At 43.1% G+C, this 26,865-nt stretch overlaps 1 protein-coding gene across 2 annotated transcripts in view; it reads right to left on the bottom strand.

Annotated features, from left to right (window-relative positions):
- Positions 1–7,136: 7,136 nt before the first annotated feature.
- Positions 7,137–26,865, bottom strand: part of LOC139478619 (delta(24)-sterol reductase-like) — a 32,464-nt gene continuing 12,735 nt past the window's right edge. Inside the window, exons 3-8 of one of the 2 annotated variants that reach the window (XM_071261169.1) lie at positions 17,260–17,378; positions 13,995–14,261; positions 12,873–13,013; positions 11,668–11,865; positions 9,570–9,748; positions 7,137–8,404 (exon numbers count right to left, since the gene is read on the bottom strand). In XM_071261169.1, coding sequence (XP_071117270.1) covers positions 8,251–8,404; positions 9,570–9,748; positions 11,668–11,865; positions 12,873–13,013; positions 13,995–14,261; positions 17,260–17,378 — 1,058 coding nt within the window. In that variant the 3' untranslated portion in view covers positions 7,137–8,250. The remainder of the gene's footprint in view (positions 8,405–9,569; positions 9,749–11,667; positions 11,866–12,872; positions 13,014–13,994; positions 14,262–17,259; positions 17,379–26,865) is intronic. The other variant, XM_071261170.1, reaches the window with a different exon arrangement.

The following is a 26,865-nucleotide window of genomic DNA, read 5'->3' as shown; positions in this document are numbered from 1 at the left end:
AAACAAACAGACAAAAAGTACGGCGGAGCTCATCGGATGTCGTCATTTGGAAATACCCCTGATTGTTCTATACTGAACCGCAAAAGAATCGTCACCCCAAGCAGAGACCATATATCGGTATATGGTCTCTGCCCCAAGTAAGATTGCATGAAAAGTTGTCATTTAAGTATCTGGGTAATTTTTGTCAAAGTTTCTAAAATTTAACATTACCTTGTCCGGAAAAACGAAATTTGATGATAAAAAAACAAAGCGGGTGACAATAAAACCAATCGCTGGCTTCCAGTCATCACTACCAGTCTGCTTGCTGACTCTGTGTCCATTCGACAATTTACTGGCTTCTAATTTACTGGCTTGCAATCATCCCAATCAGCTTCCGTGGTTGTTTACCCTGTCCCATTAGTCATCCACTGACTTCCAATTATCTTAATCAGCTCTCTGTGTCCATCAATCAATTTACTGTATAAACATTGATGTTAATAAGTATATATATCTATGTTGTTTAGCAATATCCATCACTTACTTGATAAAGGTGTTAGGATCTACACCGAAACGTCGCTCTAATTGTAATAAAGAAGTTGTTCATCCATAGAACTTGTCTTACTTCATCACACCATATTCCAAATGACACTTAAAGAAGCGATACTACGTTGATTAATTGCTCATTGTTATCTAACTCAATGATTTTATTAGGAACGGTGAACGTTATGAAAATAGTTTCTCAGCCGACATTTGAAACAATCTGAAACAATCAAGTGATCAGTTGAGAAACGAATACGGGTTATAATATCCCAAAACGATATATACGGAGTCAAATTAAAAACTTCCCATTTTTAAAAGTAATCCCATATATGATATACAACGGACAATTGTATCAAAGAAGGTAATTTTTCATCATTAATGTCCAAAGAAGGATTTTAACTAACGGTGGTAACCATAATTTGTTCCAAGCACCTACGTTATTCGGTAATAACATCAACAGTTTAAATCATTAATCCCAAGCACGAGAATCTGATGGCGCACAAGTTCAGTAGCGTGTATGGCCACCATGTGCGTTGACAACTGCCACACAACGCCTCCGCATGGACCTTGTGATGCTTGTGAACACATGATTGGGAAGACGACGCCATTGTTGCTGCAAAATGGTGCCAAGATCTTGCAAATTCTGTGGTTCTCTGGAGAGTGCGCAGACGTGTTCGATGGGATTGAGGTCGGGAGACCTTGACGGCCAGTCCATGACAGTCCACGGATGACAAAAAGCCTGGAACGTGCATGGCCACAGAAAGCACCCCACACCATGACACTTCCGCCTCGAAATCTGTCAACTAACTGTACACAACACTGGGCGTAACGTTCACGACGGCGCCTCCACACCCTCGCCCTACCATCAGCAAATCGAAGATTAAATCGGGATTCATCACTGAAGACGACTTGATTCCAGTTCCTCTGAGTCCATCGTAGACGGGTTCGAACAGTTTGCGCACTCAGTCTACCCCTAAACAGTTCATTTCTGGTTGATGTAGCCTTCAAAAAACGGTTACGGACGTGACGTAAGACAATCGGACGATCCTCTGCATGTGACGTCACACGTGGTCGACCTGGCCGAGGGCGATCAGCGGTGGTACCCGTTTGCTGTAGACGCGTCTGTAAATCATAAACAGTCCGTCGACTACAACCCATCGTCCTTGCGACTTCAGCTACGGACGTCCCTGTCTGCAACATGCCGATGGCACGTTCACGTTGCACATTTAAAAGGCGTGGCATGACAAATGGCCGTAAAGACATTTGTTTTCTTGTGTTTTTCTGTTTTTGTTAATGACTGCTAACAAGTATGGCTGAAAACACGTGCGGTATTATGGCCACGTGACCAGTTGCACGTGAAAAAACACTTTTGCCAGTATAGTGCTGTGCACATGATTTTGATCGATTCACCTGCACAAGAAACGGATGTTATCGGAAGACAATACGTGGCCATTACTGTTTAAATAGGGGGCACGGGTGGCCCAGTCGTCTAAGGCGCCGCGATTCGCTGTGCAGAGTTGCGTCCCAGAAACCTATGATTGTGGGTTCGAATCCCGGTTCGCCCCGATTATGTTTCTAGATTTGTCAGCACCATACCCGTGCTCGTGGGTTTCACCGAAGTGATAAACGTCTGAGACTTGCATCACTTCGGGCTTTCCTCCCACATTAAGCTGACACGCCGCGATATAACTGGAATTCTGTTAAAAGCAGCGTTAAACCCAACTCACTCACTCACTGTTTACATACACAATAAGGGCCCACAATGATAACTGGTCAAAATGTTAAACTTTTTGGATTGTGAAGTTTTCAATTTGGTTCAGTATATATATTTTAAATATTTGATTGTTACAGAAACACGTGACATCGAATAAGTTTCTTTTTACAGCTGCTGACGTGGGGATATTGTTCCTTTGTGTGGATATTCACGGATACATTCCTCGAACAAGGAAGGTACCTAAAATTATACACATAAATTTGGTAGGTTGCAATTATGATATTTGTTTTTCTTTTCCTTCATTTGCAGTAGCATTGGACAGATTCATTCTTGTTCCTCTTGACGTTGTTTTCACAAGTCTTTTATTTGTAAGCGTGTATACATGTATATAACAGTCAATTTGTAAAATGTGATTCTCTCAGGAAATTACAAAATGTGTAAATATCTCAGTCATTTTGACTGAACAACCTGTCCATTTCTTTAACAGATTGACTAAAATTGATTAAGACGATCAAAAGTTTCAATTAAGAAGCTGAATGTATTTTGCATACTTTGCCATTTTTGTCAGCATACTAAGATGAAGTGGGTCAGTTTAGTTTAACGCCGCTTTGAACAGTAGTTTATAGGTACATCGCGGCGTGGAAGCTTGATGTGGGAGGAAAGCCCGAAGTGAAACAGGGTTAACATATCAGAAAATATGCATGTCTGTAAAATCCCGAGAGCATATGAGATTGTTATTGCACTTCATCTGACATGATGACAATGGTGAGTGTACATTAGATAGATGTAGGATATCATCTCGTTGTTCAAGAGAGCTGAATTTAATAGCACGTGTGCCTTTTCGTAGATCTGTATCCGGGGGCTACATTGCTGCATATCAAATGTTATAATGATATGTGAGGAAATGGCTCAATAATAGGTGAAAATGACATTTTCAATATGGCTGGTGTGGCGGTCACACGTAAAGTTTTGCTTGTTTTCTGGCACGGAAAAATAACGATAGCCTTACTGCATCAAGGAGTATTTGTGTAAACGCCTTCAGCCTATCTCCTGGGGATATCAGACTGTTGTAGATTGTTTGCTCGTTCAGTGATTCATCAGTTCCCCCAGCCACATGCCAGAGATTTATAGTCCGGTGATATACAATGCCGGCGTTGTGTGCACGATCTGGCTCCTGCCACGAGATACACTTCAGCTCCTGCCACGAGATACTCTTCAGCTCCTGCCACGAGATACTCTTCAGCTCCTGCCACGAGATACACTTCAGCTCCTGCCACGAGATACACTTCAGCTCCTGCCACGAGATACACTTCAGCTCCTGCCACGAGATACTCTTCAGCTCCTGCCACGAGATACTCTTGCCACGAGATACACTTCAGCTCCTGCCACGAGATACACTTCAGCTCCTGCCACGAGATACACTTCAGCTCCTGCCACGAGATACTCTTCAGCTCCTGCCACGAGATACTCTTCAGCTCCTGCCACGAGATACACTTCAGCTCCTGCCACGAGATACACTTCAGCTCCTGCCACGAGTTACTCTTCAGCTCCTGCCACGAGATACTCTTCAGCTCCTGCCACGATTTACTCTTCAACTCCTTCCACGAGATACTCTTCAGCTCCTGCCACGAGATACTCTTCAGCTCCTGCCACGAGATACTCTTCAGCTTGTGGTTACACAATACTTGGGTTATAGCGTCACCAATAAACTCAGCTGATGTTACACATTGATTTTTTTATTTAAAAAACTTGAACCCAAGACCACAAGTTGATTATATATTTTTGTCTGTTGGGCCAAGAGCAGGGGTTATTACATTAAACCATTAACTGTTTTCCGAGATTATAATTAAGTACAGGTATATCATCTCACATCTTCCCTCGGCAAGGTTGGTAACTGACGGGGAAAAGGCCAGTTTCCAACCAGACATTTAAAGTTAGTTATCCCACTTGCCTCGGGAAGATGATCATCTCATCTGTACAGGTATATCATCTCATCTGTACAGGTATGTCATCTCATCTGTACAGGTATGTCGTCTCATCTGTACAGGTATCTCATCTCATCTGTACAGGTATCTCATCTCATCTGTACAGGTATATCATCTCATCTGTACAGGTATCTCATCTCATCTGTACAGGTACATCATCTCATCTGTACAGGTATGTCATCTCATCTGTACAGGTATCTCATCTCATCTGTACAGGTATGTCATCTCATCTGTACAGGTATCTCATCTCATCTGTGCAGGTATGTCATCTCATCTGTACAGATATCTCATCTCATCTGTACAGGTATGTCATCTCATCTGTACAGGTATCTCATCTCATCTGTACAGGTATGTCATCTCATCTGTACAGGTATATCATCTCATCTGTGCAGGTATGTCATCTCATCTGTACAGCTATGTTATCTCACCTGTACAGGTATGTCATCTCATCTGTACAGGTTTCTCATCTCATCTGTACAGGTATGTCATCTCATCTGTACAGGTATGTCATCTCATCTGTACAGGTATCTCATCTCATCTGTACAGGTATGTCATCTCATCTGTACAGGTATGGCACCTCATCTTGTGCAGGTATGTCGTCTCATCTGTACAGGTATGTCGTCTCATCTGTACAGGTATTTCATCTCATCTGTACAGGTATGTCATCTCATCTGTACAGGTATCTCATCTCATCTGTACAGGTATGTCATCTCATCTGTACAGGTATGTCATCTCATCTGTACAGGTATCTCATCTCATCTGTACAGGTATGTCATCTCATCTGTACAGGTATCTCATCTCATCTGTACAGGTATCTCATCTCATCTGTACAGGTATGTCATCTCATCTGTACAGGTATCTCATCTCATCTGTACAGGTATCTCATCTCATCTGTACAGGTATGGCATCTCATCTAAACAGGTATGTCATTTCATCTGTACAGGTATGACATCTCATTGTACATGAGATTTTAAACATTGCAGGAACGCTTTGTTCCACAAACAACCACAGACCTAACCACAAACACGCAATTTTTCATTTCATCAATCGAACAGTTCCATCAGTCTGGCAGTTTCAACTATCGAACAGTTTGCAGAGTCCAAATTAACTTTAAGAGAATAAAGGGAAGGTCAAAGCACAAAGCCTGGCAAGTTTCAGCTTCATTGGTCCAGTGGTTTGTGAGGACATGTCTGCAGATACCACCAACCCTGACATCCATGGACAACTGATATTATATGTCGGTGTAGCAGGGCGTGGTGTCATACCACAGATGACATCCTTACCTTGTCAGCTTGCTGACGGGGTTAACTTCTTTGGTCATGTGGACAAGGCGTCCAACCTCTGATCAAGGTCCGTGGTTCGAATCCCATCACGGGACTCGTAAATTTTATGACCGCTACATCGGCAATGAATAAAATCACTTGACTTGCAGCCAGGTGAGCTAAAAACACAACAAAGGACATTGTTTATACATATGCTTGTTTACTTGACTTCCAAAATACAGCTTCTGACAACTATTATTTGTATATGAAAACATTATCCACAATAAGTCTGGGAAGGACAAAACCAATCGTATATATAAAACAATGGCTGAAAAGCTATGAGCACTGTAACATTGTAGATTGATGAAAGCAAGTGAAGGAAGAGACGAGGTTGGCAGACAACCTCTATAAGCAGAGATGGAGACCAGCTTCATGAGCGGCAGGACAGGCAGACATGGACAATGATCCCTAAGATATGATTATATAAATGTATATAGATCATTAACAAAAACAGTCCTGCGTTGTTTGCCCTCAGATTCCTACTCCTATGGTGCCCGGACAGCATCAGCCCCCACCATGCCTACACCATGCCTACACATTCCCACGCCATGCCTACACATTCCTAAGGGAATACTGCTGTTTGTCATTCATACTTGTATTGATGTTAAGTATTATGTATGAATTTGAATTTTATCCTGTACTAATAGGTAAAAAAGGTTTAAGAAAATTGAAGATATGAAATTTGATTTTGGATCTAGAATGACATGTGGGATTTCTAAATGATAGACATTGTGTTATATCAGTAAAATTTGGATTGAAAGTACTTCTGTGTTGAGAGAATCTAGCAGATCATACAGGAAACATGATGGGCAGGGCTGTGAGCATCACTAGCTGTCTGGAGGAGATCGGACATCTTCATAGGACAAGGCAGCAGCAACAGTTCAGGAGTGTCTGGACGTATCAATAAGTCTTCTGATTAAACCACTAAATTCTCAGTTCCCTCTCCCCACTTTGCCCATCCTCTCCCCCCTTCACCCGCCCTGGGGCCTCTCCCCCCTTCACGCGCCCTGGGGCCTCTCCCCCCTTCACCCGCCCTGGGGCCTCTCCCCACTTAACCCACCCTGGGGCCTCTCCCCCCTTCACCCGCCCTGGGGCTTCTCCCCCCTTAACCCACCCTGTGGCCTCTCCCCACTTAACCCGTCCTGGGGCCTCTCCCCACTTAACCCACCCTGGGGCCTCTCCCCACTTAACCCGCCCTGGGGCCTCTCCCCCCTTTGCCCATCCTGGGGCCTCTCCCCCTTCACCCGCCCTGGGGCCTGTCCCCCCTTCACCCGCCTTGGGGCCTCTCCCCCCTTCACCCGCCCTGGGGCCTCTCCCCCCTTAACCCACCCTGGGGCCTCTCCCCCCTTCATCCGCCCTGGGGCCTCTCCCCCCTTAACCCACCCTGGGGCCTCTCCCCCCTTAACCCACCCTGGGGCCTCTCCCCCCTTCATCCGCCCTGGGGCCTCTCCCCCCTTCGCCCATCCTGGGGCCTCTCCCCCCTTCGCCCATCCTGGGGCCTCTCCCCCCTTTGCCCGCCCTTGGGCCTCTCCCCCTTTCGCCCATCCTGGAGCCTCTCCCCCCTTCGCCCTCCCTGGGGCCTCCCCCTTGCCCACCCTCTCCCTATGTGATCCAGCCTTGTCAGATTGTTACTGAGATTATTGTAAGACAAATCCTCTGACCTCCTGAACCATGTCTGCACAGCACGAACAACGATTGTGGATATCACAACACAACAACCACTGACGACACATGGACGTGTATAGATACTGGCAAACCATAAAACATATGAAAGACAGTTTAACAAGTATAACCACAAAGCAAAAAAGTCACATTGTGATGTAGTACTACATTTTGATAATGTCTCTTTGACACATTAAAAGGCTTTGGAAAAACTGGCCTGTCATCATTGCGGAAACTAAGAAGGATCCTCTGAAATGATTGGTCAAAATAATTGATGCTATTTGAAACACTGTTACAATAAAATTAAATCAAGCACACCTGGACATCATCTTCGACATCACATCACCGGAAGGAGCACGCAGTTGTGAGATTATTTCAACTAACTAAGAACACGCGATTCTAATCTTAAATAAATGCAGAACTATTCCCACTGACATTCAATCATGTATTTAAACCACCAGTATTCAACCCTATGACACTACATACTAGCCTGGCTTACCTATATAGTGACCTACTCTTCATAATCTGACGTTTTAGATTGTTCAACATTTCCTCTATATCATTGGCCACATCAGAATCCTTGTTGCGCCCAATGAAAATATGTTGGTTTTCTACCCGTCATCAAGGTCAATTCATCAGATTTGAGCAAATCATTATCATCCTGATGGAGCTCTGCCAGATTAATCCTTGAAAATAAATGTTGTGGCACGTCAAGGTTAGCTAATAGGTAATTCAAATCTTTCTTTTCTTAATCATACAAAGTGACATCAAGTTGAGACAGACTAGATTATATATCCATGGTATGTACTACAACTTCTAACTCACACTTTGTGGAATTGTCGATTTATATACCAGCACAGTAAGTGGAAAGAAAAACACTGCTTTCCATACCACTGCTTATTATTAGTCAAATCAATTTGTAACTCATCAACAACCTACATATAAAATTGTCAACAAAATGGCAGAATCAGGATTGAAACAAGAATTGTTGGGTAAAAAGAGCCACAATATTTGTTTCCATCGAAAGAATGATTGGTAGACCCTAGGACTAGTCGCGGACTTTGCGGTTGACTTTGTCGTAGACTTCTGGGAAAGCCTTCCAGCAGTCTAACTTCAGGCGCATCTTGTCGTACAGGGAGTGGTCGAACATGTCGTAGAACTCTTCACGGGTGAGGTAGGAATCTGCATACAGCATCTGGAAGCTGGAACAGACAGATGCACATTGCAGGACATATCACACAGTGATCACACAGTGATATCACTGCCTGCCCGCCGACCCATGGCTGGGAACTTTCCTGTCGGGCTGCATGAATTCTCCTCTACCTGCTCACCTGTCTGGCAGATAGGTTTTTGAATAATAACATATTCAGTTTTATTATAAATTCTTGTAGATACCAAGTCATTGTTTGCATTATTTCAACCGAATCAAGACCCTAATTGTCTCATTGTTTGAGATTTTTTTAACATTTGTAATGTGTGGGCAGGTAACTTTGAATATGGGCCCCGCAACACTGATGGGTCACCTGCCCGACTGTCTTGTTGGGTTTTAATATTATTCAAGCAATGACTTCATACAAGCAATGTATTCCTTCAAGGATGATGTATTCGTGGAGGGCAGTACGTAATTGATCAATCTGTTATATGACACGATAATGTGATGTGCATTTACAATTTAAATGGTCATGTAGATCTCATGACCTTCATAGGTCTCTAAATGTAAATTAAGTTTGAACAATCCCATCATAAACACATGTAACACATGAAGTCTGAAACCAGAGATCGATACCTTGAGCATAAATCTGTGCCATGCTGGTACACAGAGGGACACTTATCCCTCCCTTAGTTTTATTGTTTGTTGTTTAACGGATCACTCAGCAATATTCCAGCTATATGAAGGTGGTCTGTAAGTAATCGATTCAGGATGAGACAAACCAGTGATTGATATCATGAGCATTGATCTATGCAACTGGAATATGATAGCATGCATCAACCATGTCAGCGAGTCTGACCACCTGATCCCATTAGTCACCTCTTACGACAAGCATGGGTTGCTGAAGACCAACTCTAACCCGGATCTTCACAGGGTCGAGGTTTGTTGGCTGTCACAAGCAGCTACAAGCACTCAAATGTCATAAACCCAGTCAGAAAAAGAGGTTGTGAATCTTCAATGCAATATCCCTGATCTGTGAACTTATATGATTATGTATTCTGTATTCGCCATGATAAGGAGAGGCAACTCTGTAGCAGCTCATTCATGCAGATGACTGTGGATAATAATTACAGCTGTCAATTATTTATAAAAATGACGAAAAAGCAGTTTGTCTATCTACCCTGCCCATGGATGATAGTTGATGTTTGTCTACCTACCCATGGACTTTCTTGACATACGACTCGATTCTTCTGGTAGATGGGATGGTGTTGAAGCTCGGGTTCTTGGGTGCTCCGTAGGCACCGATGTCAACATACAGTTCGTCCTCACCACTGGAAGGGTGCACCATTCCAGGGTTATTGTACAGCATGAAGGGGCATAGCCACAGTGGGTACAGCTGTCAATAGAGACGATATAGTTAATATACCACAGTGGGTACAGCTGTCAATAGAGACGATATAGTTAATATACCACAGTGTGTACAGCTGTCAATAGAGACGATATAGTTAATATACCACAGTGGGTACAGCTGTCAATAGAGACGATATAGTTAATATACCACAGTGGGTACAGCTGTCAATAGAGACGATATAGTTAATATACCACAGTGGGTACAGCTGTCAATAGAGACGATATAGTTAATATACCACAGTGGGTACAGCTGTCAATAGAGACGATATAGTTAATATACCACAGTGGGTACAGCTGTCAATAGAGACGATATAGTTAATATACCACAGTTTATACAGCTGTCAATAGAGACGATATAGTTAATATACCACAGTGGGTACAGCTGTCAATAGAGACGATATAGTTAATATACCACAGTGGGTACAGCTGTCAATAGAGACGATATAGTTAATATACCACAGTGGGTACAGCTGTCAATAGAGACGATATAGTTAATATACCACAGTGGGTACAGCTGTCAATAGAGACGATATAGTTAATATACCACAGTTTATACAGCTGTCAATAGAGACGATATAGTTAATATACCACAGTGGGTACAGCTGTCAATAGAGACGATATAGTTAATATACCACAGTGGGTACAGCTGTCAATAGAGACGATATAGTTAATATACCACAGTGGGTACAGCTGTCAATAGAGACGATATAGTTAATATACCACAGTGTGTACAGCTGTCAATAGGGAGGATATAGTTAATATACCACAGTGTGTACAGCTGTCAATAGGGAGGATATAGTTAATCTACCACAGTGTGTACAGCTGTCAATAGGGAGGATATAGTTAATATACCACATTTTATACAGCTGTCAATAGGGAGGATATAGTTAATATACCACAGTGGGTACAGCTTTCAATAGGGAGGATATAATTAATATACCACAGTGTGTACAGCTGTCAATAGGGAGGATATAGTTAATATACAACAGTGGATATCGCTGTCAATAGGGAGGATATAGTTAATATACCACAGTGTGTACAGCTGTCAATAGAGAAGATATAGTCAATATACCACAGTGGATATAACTGTCAATAGGGAAGATATAGTCAATATACCACAGTGGGTACAGCTGTCAATAGGGAGGATATAGTTAATATACCACAGTGTGTACAGCTGTCAATAGAGAGGATGTAGTTAATATTATACAATAGTCTCATCCTAAATAGTGTGTGTGTGCGAATCTAAATCATCTCGTATGTCTCAATGAAAAAGAAACATTCATCTTAAAATGGAAGCTCTTTATGGCTATCAAATATCTTCATTATTTTTTTTTTAAATGTCAAATTTTTCAGGTGGTTCAAATGTTTTACACAGGACAGTTGGGTTGACCCAAGAAACAGTGGGATTAGGACTGTCTGCTGATTGGCTGGTTCCATCATGGCTGGCAGATATCAGGCTGATAACACCAAGACATTGATAAATTGCTGAGACATGACAAACTAGGATGGAAGTCCAAGTCACCCCACTGACACTACCTCACCTCATACACAGCAGATAAACCTCCCACACCATGGCCCGGTATTCAGGCTGCCCTACATAAACTAACTCTGATAGCGGACACAATAAACTCCATTCCTACCATAATGGCTGCACCCAGCAATGTACCCGTGAAGATCTGGTTAAAATAGGCCTTCAACAACCCATGCCATAAGAGGCATATGCTTGTCAGAAGAGGTGACTGACCACGTAGATTGATGCTCATTATGTCAATCACTGGATTATCGGTCCTGACTCAACTATTTACAGACGGCCATCATCTAGCTGGGACATTGCTGAGTGCAGCATGAAACATCAAACAAACAAACAAACAAACAAACAAAACCCTGTGTTTCATGTGTACATACATCGAGTTCCTGGTGGAAGACCGAGAGTGCGTCACCGAGGTCCTTCAGAGGGATGAGCATGTCCTGGATGATCTGGTACTTCTCGTACATCCTCTTGATTGTCTCCCCCTGGGTGAGCTTCAGTAGAGAGATCTTGGGGGGCACCATCCAACCCAGGAGGAATCGAAACACGGGGTTGTTGCCGAAGGGGATGATATCCTGAGAGGAAAGGCACCATGTTAACTACCACTATGTGTCACATCTCATAGATAACGTCATATAGTTATACATATAATGTGCTTAGTAATTACAAAGTGTGACATGAGATTGTTGCTATCATCCAGTTTGGGTATTACTTGTTAATGTAGGCTGACTCGGTTAGTATTATGCAATATAATTTATGCCCCTACAAGGCCGGACTTTGTAAATATTATTTTATCGTAAAAGATACTTGTACAATAAATCGCTAAGATCAATGAAGGACAAAGTGTGGTTTATTTCACGATAAAACACTGTTCCATCATGACATCATTTTTGAGATTTGAACATGAGCTCCCAACATGACGACGTCGTAAATTGGACAATGTTATTTTTGAGAGGGAAGTGTCTAGTGAGTTGTTCCCCATTGATGTAGCTAGGCAACATAGATCAACGCCATGGGCGAACAATCGCACCCAAAAGTGGTAGAGATATGACAAATGGTAAAGGGAGAAAAGGTACAGATACTCGACATGAAAGTAGTGAGAATATCCGGCAAATGCCAAACTTAACCCCCTATTCATAAAATGGACTCGTCGAACATTGCCAAGGATTTATTAAGGGAGTCATCAGTATTCAAATACTGGTAAATATTTTTAAATCTTGTACATTTTATTGACATCCTTAAAGAGGCTGTACAGAATCTCATATAAGAAATAAACGACCCAAGGTCGTTTAGCATACAATATAACACTACAGGGAGAATAAACTGCACGATAAAAAACTCACATATACATACTCATAATAGATTCAGAAAACCATGAATCGTTACACAGGTAGGTGAGTCCCATATCATAGTGACAGGTGGATGATGAATCTGTGAATCATGACACTCCCAGTGTGCACTAATGAAGTAGGATTTCTCCAATACTGCATAGTATATCCTCATTTCACAACTATGTCAGGAGAAAATGCATATTCTGATGCCAACTAATATCAATGAAGGAAATGGCAACACTTCCGAGTACCTCGAGTTCCCAGAAGATGCTGCGAGTGTGGCGGTGGTAGTAGTGGCGGAGAGGGATGTACTCCACAGCAGGGCCGGTACGGAGAAACTCCTCCACGTGTTTGTAGAACCAGGGCTTCCAGAAGTTTCCGATGGAGTTGATCTGACACCAGATACACCATTTAAGTCTTTTAATGTAACACATACACCATACAGTCATTTACTGTAACCACATACACAATACAGTCATTTACTGTAAACACATACACCATACAATCATTCACTGTAACCACATACACCAGTCATTTACTGTAAACACATACATCATACAGTCATTCATTGTAACCACATACACCATACAATCATTCACTGTAACCACATACACCATACAATCATTCACTGTAAACACATACACCATACAGTCATTCACTGTAAACACATACACCATACAGTCATTCACTGTAAACACATACATCATACAGTCATTCACTGTAAACACATACATCATACAGTCATTCACTGTAAACACATACACCATACAGTCATTCACTGTAAACACATACACCATACAGTCATTCACGTTAAACACATACACTATACAGTCATTTATACCCCATCTATAAGGGCACCTGTCAGATTACAGGAAGTAGGAAAGTAGTAGGGGTGACCAAACTATATTTTGCAATGTTTATACATGTGAGTATCCCCACCCCACACCCCTCTCCCTCATCCCCACTGCCCCACCCGTCTCCCTCATCCCCTCTGTCAAGCCAGCCAGCTGACACATATTGTTCACAATCATAATACTGAGAGATGCTCTATGTTTTCAGCACAACAATACGATTTATAGACTCACTATTACCATGAATGAAAACATCCTTAAATATTTGTCTAGAGGCCAATTGGGTCGGTCGGCTAGCCTACTGGTTAAAGCGTTCACTCTTCACGCCGAAGACCCGGGTTCGATTCCCGACATGGGTACAATGTGTGAAGCCCATTTCTGGTGTCCCCCGCCGTGATATTGCTGTAATATTGCTAAAAGTGGCGTAAAACCATACTCACTCACTAGAGGCCAATTTCTTTTCTGATGATATGACATATTTCTTGCAATAACCTCCCATAATGCACCACTTGAAGTCCCCACCTTGTCATGTTCCGCCTCGTCAGTCATGTTAGCGGTCATGATGACCCCCTTCTCTCGAGAGTATGCCAAACCCTCCACAAACTCATTGCCAGACTTCTTCTTGATTTCTTCCTCGAACTTGCGCAGCATCTCCCTCTTGGTGTGGACTGGGTAGTACTCTATCTTCACGAACTTCTTGGCCGGGATAATCTTTATCTCCGCAGAAACAAGAAATCCCAAGGTTCCATACGACCAGGGCACAGCATAAAACAAATCAGTGTTCTCTGTCTGGAAATATGATCAAATTATTTTGTTAGAAACATTGGGCACATGTTTATTATTAAAATAGAATTCTAAAGTTCAATATTGGAGTGAATGGAATTTGTTTATTTGGAATTGTGTGCTACCGAAATAACAGAGAAATGTGAAGATAACTCTGTCTGCTACTAAGACCAGCAATTACTGGAAAGGTATGAATGTTGCGAAGGACAAGGTTCCAGCATGATGTTGGCAAATTCTGACCCGCTCTCGCCTTGTCAATATATATTCAACTGCTAAAGATTGGAACCTCACACACCGGATTGAACATTAATAAGCAGTGACAGATGTTTAATCCTATTTGGTTCAAATATATGGTAATTTAACCAATCAGGAGACAGCTGACGAGATACTCAAACAGATCCATTACTCGCGGCCATTGTAACGCTAGAATAATACCAGGTTCAGGTGTACATCATGAACATCAAAACTCTATCTTCATAACAATATCTTCATTCATTTCCGACCCGTGAAGATCCGGGGTGGAATAGGTCTTCAGCTGTTCAGCAACCCATTCTTGGTAGTTGTAAGAGGCGACTAACATGATCGGGTGGTCAGACTCGCTGACTGGGTTGATACATGTCATCATATCCCTATTGCGTATTCCAGTTGCGTGGATCAATGCTCATGATGTCAATCACTGGATTGTCTGGTCCAGACTATTTACAGACTGCCGTCATACAGCTGGAATATTGCTGAGTACAGTGTTAAACAACAAACAAACAAACAATCTTTCATTTCAATTATACTATACTGCAATTGACTGCTGATGTAATTTACAGTTACATGACAATGGGACAACTTGCCTACAAGTTATCTATTCAGGTCAGTTGACGTCCACAGTCTAACATTCAATCATGACAAGTTATCTGTTCAGGTCAGTTGACTTCCCCAGTCTAACATTCAATCATGACAAGTTATCTGTTCAGGTCAGTTGACGTCCACAGTCTAACATTCAATCATGACAAGTTATCTGTTCAGGTCAGTTGACGTCCACAGTCTAACATTCAATCATGACAAGTTATCTGTTCAGGTCAGTTGACGTCCACAGTCCAACATTCAATCATGACAAGTTATCTGTTCAGGTCAGTTGACGTCCACAGTCTAACATTCAATCATGACAAGTTATCTGTTCAGGTCAGTTGATGTCCACAGTCCAACATTCAATCATGACAAGTTATCTGTTCAGGTCAGCTGACGTCCACGGTCTAACATACAATCATGACAAGTTATCTGTTCAGGTCAGTTGACGTCCACGGTCTAACATACAATCATGACAAGTTATCTGTTCAGGTCAGTTGACGTCCACGGTCTAACATTCAATCATGACAAGTTATCTGTTCAGGTCAGTTGACGTCCACGGTCTAACATTCAATCATGACAAGCTATCTGTTCAGGTCAGTTGACGTCCACGGTCTAACATTCAATCATGACAAGCTATCTGTTCAGGTCAGCTGACGTCCACAGTCCAACATTCAATCATGACAAGCTATCTGTTCAGGTCAGCTGACGTCCACAGTCCAACATTCAATCATGACAAGTTATCTGTTCAGGTCAGCTGACGTCCACAGTCTAACATTCAATCATGACAAGTTATCTGTTCAGGTCAGTTGACGTCCACGGTCTAACATTCAATCATGACAAGTTATCAAGGGCAAGTCACAAGAGATTTTGAAGTGAGTTGACAGGTGGTGGCAATTTATCATAGGTTGATATTGGATGACACTACGCATGACATTCATCGGTCCTAGATTTGAAATGAACCAAACAGCAGGCCTGGATTAGTGAAGTAAATCACTCTAATCAAAATAATAGCAGCAGAGCAGTTTCACATAATTTCTATCGCCAAAAGCAAACTTTTGACATTTTGACATGATTGTTTACTCTTGTAATTAAGGATGTAATGTCAGGTGAGCTACAAATGAACAGTATCTGTTAGCACGAGTGAGAGCTACTAGCTGTTCATGCAGGTTTGATAGCTGAAAAGGCAAATATTAAAAACAAATATCAAAACTTTTATCCCATCATTTATCCATGAATTGGCTGTCAGTTAATGTGGTAAAAATAAAACAGACCTAAACACATGATAAATATGTACATGTAGTATTTACATACATGTTAAACACAGGAAGGAAATACAGATTGTATCATCACTAGACACTTCACATTCAGGATATAAATGCGCCTCTAAGTAATATGATTACACAGGTCACTGTAACCAAGGTAAAGACCACATTCCATCTCGATGTCCCTGTGACATGCAAACACACACTCCCAACACTACTGACCCGTGAAGATTCGGGGTGGAATAGGTTTTCATCAACCCATGCTTGTCGTAAAAGGTGACTAACAGGATCGAGTGGTCAGGCTCACTGACATGGTTGATGCATGTCAACGATTCAATTGTCTGGTCCAGACTCGATTATTTACAGCCGCCGTCATTAGCTGGAATATTACTGAGTGCGGCATTAAACAACAATCCAACCAACCAACCCAACACTACACTACCCCATCATGTCAGCTTCGTATATCATCAAGAATGTCTCTGTTAACTTGTCAATATAATGTATTTGAACATTTCATATCAATTATTTTTTCAATGCTTAATTTTTCAAAATGAAATATATATGATCTTTGAAGTATATTATTCACTAACTAACCATACACTTTATGGATGTTCTTTATTATGAGGAACACGACACGACACGATGTTTTTGGAGTATATACTTACTCCTTCATCAGGTGAATGAATGCTATGAGGCAGAGAGCATCCTTCCAGGTACATATATGTATGGTCTCTGCCTCATGGCATTCATCCACCTGATGATGGAGTAAGAATATACTCCAAAACCGTGTTGTCCTCATAATAAAGAAGTTGACATCCATAAATTCTCTTCCTGATGTGTATGAGTTCGAAATGGCTTTCAAAGACTTATCCTTATTCTGTTTGCTATGTTTTGTTCATTACCTTTGAGCATTTGACGACGCTCCCATCCGCCACGACCAGTTGAAAGGATTCGCAGCAGTGCTGGAACAGGCCGTACTTGTGGGAAGACGTCTCGATGCCGACGCCCATGATGAGGCCTCCTACATCAACACATTGAAGTGGTCATAGTGTGTGCGCATGTGCGTGCGTGCGTGCGCGTGTGTGTAACGTAACTATGTGCAGATTTACACTCATGATACTCTTAATGAAAATTATCAACGTAAACTTGTTTCCAACAAAATACTATAAGTCCAGATCCAGTCAAAATGCAAGGACAAAATAGATATGGGATGTGGTTGAATAATGGAAGATCAAATATCAAATTTGAACATGCTTTGGGATAAAAAATATATATCTATTTTGCTGTATAAAATCTTGATTCAAAAAACGTAAACAAACATTTCAATGATGGTTTCACTTGTACACAGAATTATTACATAAGTTTTGCAAATTTGATCACAGGCGTCTCCATACAACATGAGGCCAGGTGATGTCTGTCAGTGGAATGATGAGTGCCGGCACCTCAATACCTATGTTCTTGCTAGTTAATGTCAGACCTATCTATCTCTCATCAATGTGTATTCAGCAGATTGTCTGCGCTAATGATCGGAATCTATCGTCCTTGTCGACACCTTGATGAAACATTGCAATGGTTAGCAGATAAGAAAAGTCATCTAAAGGAGACATCTTGCTTCTGGGAGATGAAAAAAGAAAGGTCATGGCCTTCAAGGTCCTTGAGGTTTTCATTCCACAGAATCTGAAACTACAACCCTCTACTCTCGTCATTACAAGGACCCTTGACTTGTATTCTAAATTCCAACCACTGAAGTCAAACTGAATGATCTCCTTTCACAAGCATTACTCTCAATAAGATGTGGTTGGGAAAATGTCAAATCTGAAATACAGTTGCAACAGACTGAATCATCAAAGCAGGATACAGAGAGGAATATAAGACTTTGAAACAGGGAGTCACACTGTGTGAACAAAAATACATGATAGACGACTGAGACAGACTGTTAGGGGTTGGTTGGTGAGCACCCCTTTTATTCCCTGCATCCCTTCACCCCTACATCCCCTTCAACCCCTGCATCCCCTTCAACCCCTACATCCCCTTCAACCGTACATACCCTTCAACCCTGCATCCCCTTCAACCCCTACATCCCCTTCAACCGTGCATACCCTTCAACCCCTACATCTCCTTCAACCCCTACATCCCTTCAACCCCTACATCTCCTTCAACCCCTACATCCCCTTCAACCGTACATACCCTTCAATCCTGCATCCCCTTCAACTCCTACATCCCCTTCAACCGTACATACCCTTCAACCCCTACATCTCCTTCAACCCCTACATCCCTTCAACCCCTACATCCCCTTCAACCGTACATACCCTTCAATCCTGCATCCCCTTCAACTCCTACATCCCCTTCAACCGTGCATACCCTTCAACCCCTTCAACCGTGCATACCCTTCAACCCCTACATCCCTTCAACCATGCATACCTTACAACCTCTACATCCCCTTCAATCCTGCACCCCCTTCAACCCATACATCCCCTTCAACCCCTGCATCCCCTTCAACCCCTACATCCCCTTCAATCCTGCATCCCCTTCAACCCCTACATCCCCTTCAACCCCTGCATCCCCTACATCCCCTTCAATCCCTACATCCCCTCCAATCCTGCATCCCCTTCAATCCTACATCCCCTTCAATCCTGCATCCCCTTCAACCCCTACATCCCCTTCAACCGTACATCCCCTTCAACCATGCATACCCTTCAACTCCTACATCCCCTTCAACCCCTACATCCCCTTCAACCGTGCATACCCTTCAACCCCTACATCCCCTTCAACCCCTACATTCCCTTCAACCGTGCATACCCTTCAACCCCTACATCCCCTTCAACCGTACATACCATTCAACCCCTACATCCCCATCAACCCCTACATCCCCTTAAACCTCTGCATCCCCTGCAACTCCTACATCCCCTTCAACCGTGCATACCCTTCAACCCCTACATCCCCTTCAACCTCTGCATACCCTTCAACCCCTACATCCCCTTCAACCCCTACATCCCCTTCAACCCTGCATCCCCTTATACCTCTGCATCCCCTTCAAACCTACATCCCCTTCAACAATATACATGAAATCATGGCAGTGTGTTGAAACAAATGAACTCGAAGACCTCCATAACAGATTTACTGCACAGCAGCTTGATAACCATGATTAGTTGTGTAGACTAGAACCTTACACTCTAACGAGAATTTCATTCATCTCCTCTTCTGAAGATTATGATGAAGTACACTAGCGGTCCTGCTTATCAGGGTAAGTACCCAGCAACCTATGCTGGGTAATGTGGGTCAGCGGCCCAGCACGACACAGGTATGTGTACACAACACTACACATTTCACGGAGGTAGGGTACACGTTTCTGTTTGGATAGACACCAGGTATTTATCACAGGGCCCGCACAACAGATCAGGTGACACTCCAATAACAACTGACTACATACCAAAGGTTGTGAAAACTAGGTGGGGAGTTTTTTTATTGATAATTCTGATCATTTCTTTGTGATATTTGCTGAGGCAATCTACTTTGTCAAATGCTGGTTGTAAGTTGGTGGTAGTTGGTCTGTTGATATGAAGGTCCTGATAGGCGATGCTGGTATAGGAACCATTTGAGGAAGCACCTATTGATCAATTTCGAGTGAGTGAGTGAGTGAATGAGTGAGTGAGTGAGAGAGATTTTACGCAGCCTTTAGCTAATCCAGCAATATCACGGCAGGGGACACCAGAAATGGGCTTCACACATTGTACCCATGTCGGAATCGAACCCAGGTCTTCAGTGTGACGAGCAAACGCTTTAACCACTAGGCTACCCGACTGCCCGATCAATTTCTAGACCAATCTGTAAGTAATCCTCATAATGGCTAAGTTAAAATCTAAAAGCTAAGCTAAAAAATTTGCAAAATTTGTGTAAAATACACATTTTTTATACAGAAACAACAATTATTGCGTCGTAACTATTATTAAAAAGGGTTTATTTTCATCAACTTTTGACCTCAGTGTGTTCTCTAACACTAAATTTTGAACAATGAATCTAACGTGTGTGTGGTTTGAATAAGTGACCCTTTTGATTTTTCTGGGCCTCTGGATTACAGGGAATCCTGAATGTCAAACCACTACAAGCTGAGCTGGGGATTCCCCTCTACCTTCACTGTGCCAACACCAGAGATCGGAGATAGCAGTGCTTGTGGACTTTCAGTAAAGGTCAACTCTAATGTGTAGAGCTATCCTATCAACACATATTGACATTCACAATGCCAATACAGGGACAATCACTGCTTCAACAGCTTTTCAAACAACACAGATTTTTAAACACCAAAACCCTAGAGCTCTCATCCAATCTGACCCTTGTTGGAACCACACCTGAGCTCTTCATTTATTGGCTCATCAAGAACTCACTCACTCATCTTACTGCACATATTTACCAAGGAAGCAAAATATACACACTTATATATCAAAATATTCTGAAAATATGCTACAAGTATTGATGTATTCACATATATAAGGCTAAAAAAAATAGCAGTCTTGGTTCTCAGGCACCATACCCATCATTATAAAGTCTGCCGCACATTTTGTCAAAAAAATATAAAAATCCTAATACTTAAACACAATGCACACAAAAAATGAAAATGGAAACAAAAACGAAAAGGGCATTGAACTTTATGATGATGTAGCCAGTGCCTGAGAACCAAGACTATTACTTTTTTAGCCAAAAGAGAACACTGCATAGGAGTCGAATGTGAAAAATACACACCCAATTGCAACACATGGCCAACATTGCTGAGGCTACAAAGGCCCAGGAAAGCTGTTGTCATGGAAACACATCTTAACTTTTAGTATTTTTACAATGTTGTGTGAGAGATGCAGAGTTTCAACATCACTGCTTCTTAACTTTGTGACCAATGTGACAAAACAAATTAAATTTCACTTTTCAATTTGAAAAAATATTATCATTAATTCATTATTTTGATAATTTTGTCATAGTGACTGATTTACGACATCCATTGTCTGAAGAACATTTGATTGCAAAGGCTCATTACCCTGGAGCCATGACATCTATATGCCTTGAAACATTTAATTGCTGTTATTTATAAGATGCTAATCCTAATTGTTAATCCCCATTTTTGTGTACATCGACCGTCTGCCATCCTGAACAAGATGTGCAAGTATGTCACAGGTGATTTACTGAATAAGCCTTGGTCCAGAGAGGAGAGAAGGAGAGAAGGGGTTTGACTCTCTTACCAAGCAGACCTCTCTCCCACAGCCCAGAGTGTGTACCGACTCTCTGTGGCACCCTCAGTTATTTCTAAGTATATTGTAAATTGTTAATTGTTCTTGTAAATAAAATTGTGATTAGTCTCCTGTGACTCTGCCTCTTTGCTGACTAATTCCCCAAGAAAACCAGCACGTCATTTGGAAGGTATTGTTCACCCAGAACAGTTCCATGATAATTTATTCAAACACATGCTCTCTGATTGTCACCTACAAGGAACGTTTACTTTAATCTCTCTGCCAGCTTTGGAAGAGAAACACGAAGAGTCACATGCAATGGCCAAAGTAGTTTATGTCATAACTTATTGTTTCAGAGAATGAGTGGAAGTTCATGGCTTGCTTCTCAGCAGCATGTTCATCTGTCAGCACATCCGCACTCTGCAGCAGCTCTTCCCCGAACCTATTAAAACTGAATATCATACACACACCACAAGCCTTGCTCCAAGGCTGTACTGAAAGAAAAGTCCATGGATATGTAGTAATTCTATCCTCCTTAGAGACAAGTCTACATATGTGGACAGTCTCTTATAGGGACAACTTGTTTTTATTATTTACATAATCTAGAAATTATGATTTAAACTTATGATCATTGTCTTAGAGACTTGTGTGAGTCTAGCACACCACCAGCAAAGAGAAAGGGAACAAAACAGGAGTAGGCACCTGGTCACTGCAACATTGGCTGCAGAAGCACGAGGTGATGCATGCTCTGTTGACAAATAGAGAAATAAAGACACTCCCATGAGATGACCTCATTATTTGTTTGTTTGTTTGTTGTTTAATGCGCACTCAGCAATATTCCAGCTATTTGACGGCGGTCTGTATATAATTGAGTCTGATCCAGACAATCTAGTGATTGACACAATAAACCTCCATCCACGCAATTGGGACACGATGACATGCATCAACAAAGTCAGTGAGCCTAACCACCCGATCCCATTAGTCGCCTCTTACAACAAGCATAGTTGCCTTTTATGGCAAGCATGGGTTGCTGAATATCTATTCTACCCCGGATCCCACCTCATTGTGCAGCACAGGATAAATGGCATATCAAAAGCATATAGAGACACTGCATGACTGCACACCATGTGGCCATGTTGTCCTGGTACAGCAGCAACAACCAATCAGCACAGGGAATAACACCTCACGGACATACTGGCCCACTATCTCAGGGTGAGTCAGTCAGTCAGTGGACCAAGGTTCATGGCTAACTGAAGTAATATAACATGGCTACTGAAGCAAGATATCACAAACCAAGATGATATCACATGGCTACAGAACCAAGATGATATTGCATGGCTACTAAACCAAGGTGATATCACATGGCTACTAAACTAAGGTGATATCACATGGCTACTGAACCAAGATGATAGCACATGGCTACTGAACCAAGATATCATATGGCTACTGAACCAAGGTGATATCACATGGCTACCTAACCAAGATATCATATGGCTACTGAGTGGCTACTAAACCAAGGTGATATCACATGGCTACTGAACCAAGATGATATTACATGGCTACTAAACCAAGGTGATATCACATGGCTACTAAACTAAGGTGATATCACATGGCTACTGAACCAAGATGATAGCACATGGCTACTGAACCAAGATATCACATGGCTACTGAACCAAGGTGATATCACATGGCTACCTAACCAAGATATCATATGGCTACTGAGTGGCTACTAAACCAAGGTGATATCACATGGCTACTGAACCAAGATGATATTACATGGCTACTGAACTGAGGTGATATCACATGGCTACTGAACCAAGATGATATCACATGGCTACTGAACCAAGATGATATCACATGGCTACTAAACTGAGCAAATCTCCTGAATCCTAATTCAATTCATGTATGGATTAAAAGTATCCTAAGTATATTACCTGTAAGCCTTTCTACTTGGCCATTATGAAGTATACTGCCTGTAAGTCTTTCTACTTGGCCATTATGGAGTATACTGCCTGTAAGTCTTTCTACTTGGCCATTATGAAGTATACTGCCTGTAAGCCTTTCTACTTGTCCATTATGGAGTATACTGCCTGTAAGTCTTTCTACTTGGCCATTATGAAGTATACTGCCTGTAAGTCTTTCTACTGGGCCATTATGGAGTATACTGCCTGTAAGTCTTTCTACTCAGCCATTATGGAGTATACTGCCTGTAAGTGTTTCTACTCGGCCATTATGGAGTATACTGCCTGTAAGTCTTTCTCCTCGGCCATTATGGAGTATACTGCCTGTAAGTCTTTCTACTCGGCCATTATGGAGTATACTGCCTGTAAGTCTTTCTCCTTGGCCATTATGGAGTATACTGCCTGTAAGTCTTTCTACTTGGCCATTATGGAGTATACTGCCTGTAAGCCTTTCTACTCGGCCATTACGGAGTGAGTCAATACGTGTGTTGCAACAGAGTAACACTATATTGATCATCAAGGCTGCCCCAGATGATTGGCCTCCACAGCAGGTAACGTGACAGTGTAGTCTCCCTCTATGTTGTATTGATGGAACACAATCAATGCAGCTATTTTTTCATGTACAACATGAAACGCCATTGATTTTTACCCAGTCATGAAAGACTGAACCTATTCCTGCCAATTCTCCGCCCACTTCGAGTTTGTTGTCCTACATCTACCCATACACTATTCATAATCAATCAGTCGCAGGTGAGGAGTCTAGCAACTTTCCAAGAAATATAAAAGGCCCTTTTTCACAAACATATCATAGAAGTATGTGAGTATATTCTGATTAGCTGTGCTTTAAAGTAGGACAAGAAGGAGCCCTGATCTTAGTGCTTTTAGCAATATTAGAGCAATAACCTGGATGGATTTCAACCATTGTTCCCACCATTCAACCATTTCAACCATTGTCTTTTGTATACACTTTGATGGAGATGAAAGATCTGTTGTCAGGCCTGAAGCAGTAAAACCAGTATTTGATAGTGCGAACGACAACCCACGTCATGAAGAACTGAACTCGCCCACTCACTCTGGGGCCAGCCTGCTCCTACCTGCAAGAATCAGCACCATGGAGGGACAACATCACGGCGGAGGGACAACATCATGGCGGAGGGACAACATCACGGCGGAGGGACAACATCATAGCGGAGGGACAACATCACGGCGGAGGGACAACATCATGGCGGAGGGACAACATCACGGCGGAGGGACAACATCATAGCGGAGGGACAACATCATGGCAGAGGGACAACATCATGGCGGAGGGACAACATCATGGCGGAGGGACAACATCACGGCGGAGGGACAACATCACGGCGGAGGGACAACATCAAGGCGGAGGGACAACATCACGGCGGAGGGACAACATCATAGCGGAGGGACAACATCATGGCGGAGGGACAACATCAAGGCGAAGGGACAACATCACGGCGGAGGGACAACATCATGGCGGAGGGACAACATCAAGGCGGAGGGACAACATCATGGCGGAGGGACAACATCATGGCGGAGGGACAACATCACGGCGGAGGGACAACATTATAGCGGAGGGACAACATCATGGCGGAGGGACAACATCAAGGCGAAGGGACAACATCACGGCGGAGGGACAACATCATGGCGGAGGGACAACATCATGGCGGAGGGACAACATCATGGCGGAGGGACAACATCATTGCGGAGGGACAACATCACGGCGGAGGGACAACATCATGGCGGAGGGACAACATCATGGCGGAGGGACAACATCACGGCGGAGGGACAACATCACGGCGGAGGGACAACATCATGGCGGAGGGACAACATCATTGCGGAGGGACAACATCACGGCGGAGGGACAACATCATGGCGGAGGGACAACATCATGGCGAAGGGACAACATCACGGCGGAGGGACAACATCAAGGCGGAGGGACAACATCATGGCGGAGGGACAACATCACGGCGAAGGGACAACATCATGGCGGAGGGACAACATCATGGCGGAGGGACAACATCATGGCGGAGGGACAACATCAAGGCGAAGGGACAACATCATGGCGGAGGGACAACATCATGGCGGAGGGATATCATGGCGGAGGGACAACATCATGGCGGAGGGACAACATCATGGCGGAGGGACAACATCATGGCGGAGGGACAACATCATGGCGGAGGGACAACATCAAGGCGAAGGGACAACATCAAGGCGGAGGGACAACATCATGGCGGAGGGATATCATGGCGGAGGGACAACATCATGGCGGAGGGACAACATCATGGCGGAGGGACAACATCATGGCGGAGGGACAACATCAAGGCGAAGGGACAACATCATGGCGGAGGGACAACATCACGGCGGAGGGATATCATGGCGGAGGGACAACATCACGGCGGAGGGACAACATCAAGGTGGAGGGACAACATCATGGCGGAGGGACAACATCATGGCGGAGGGACAACATCATGGCGGAGGGACAACATCAAGGCGAAGGGACAACATCATGGCGGAGGGACAACATCATGGCGGAGGGATATCATGGCGGAGGGACAACATCATGGCGGAGGGACAACATCATGGCGGAGGGACAACATCATGGCGGAGGGACAACATCAAGGCGAAGGGACAACATCATGGCGGAGGGACAACATCATGGCGGAGGGATATCATGGCGGAGGGACAACATCATGGCGGAGGGACAACATCATGGCGGAGGGACAACATCATGGCGGAGTGACAACATCACGGCGGAGGGACAACATCATGGCGGAGGGACAACATCATGGCGGAGGGACAACATCATGGCGGAGGGACAACATCATGGCGGAGGGACAACATCACGGCGGAGGGACAACATCACGGCGGAGGGACAACATCAAGGCGGAGGGACAACATCATGGTGGATGGACAACATCACGGCAGAGGGACAACATCACGGCGGAGGGACACTTGAAATGGGCTTTACACAGTGTAGCAATGTTGGGAATCAAACCTAGACTTTCATAGTGACTAACACTCAGCTACTCCACAGCCAAACCTCTCTTACAAAAACATGATCACTATTAAACACTTTTGAGACATAATTTATACAGGAAGAAAGATTTATTTCAGAATAAGAAATAGATGGTAATTTCATCTCCCTGAGAAATATACTTTTATCTCTTCAGAAGCGTAAATTGTATGAGCTCCATGGTGTCATCTTGACAACAGGGAATATAAATCACACAGTTTGAATCTGAGCCAAAAGTTTTCCCGTCTCGAAGCTCAGAAGATTTGCTTGATCTTTATAAGAATAATATCAATCTGCCAAGTG

The sequence above is a fragment of the Haliotis cracherodii genome, unplaced genomic scaffold, assembly GCF_022045235.1.
Source record: "Haliotis cracherodii isolate W230 unplaced genomic scaffold, xgHalCrac1.p SCAF_4, whole genome shotgun sequence".
Lineage (NCBI taxonomy): Eukaryota > Metazoa > Mollusca > Gastropoda > Lepetellida > Haliotidae > Haliotis > Haliotis cracherodii.
The sequence above is the reverse complement of the archived record's forward strand: the minus strand, read 5'-3'. Positions and strand labels throughout refer to the sequence as shown.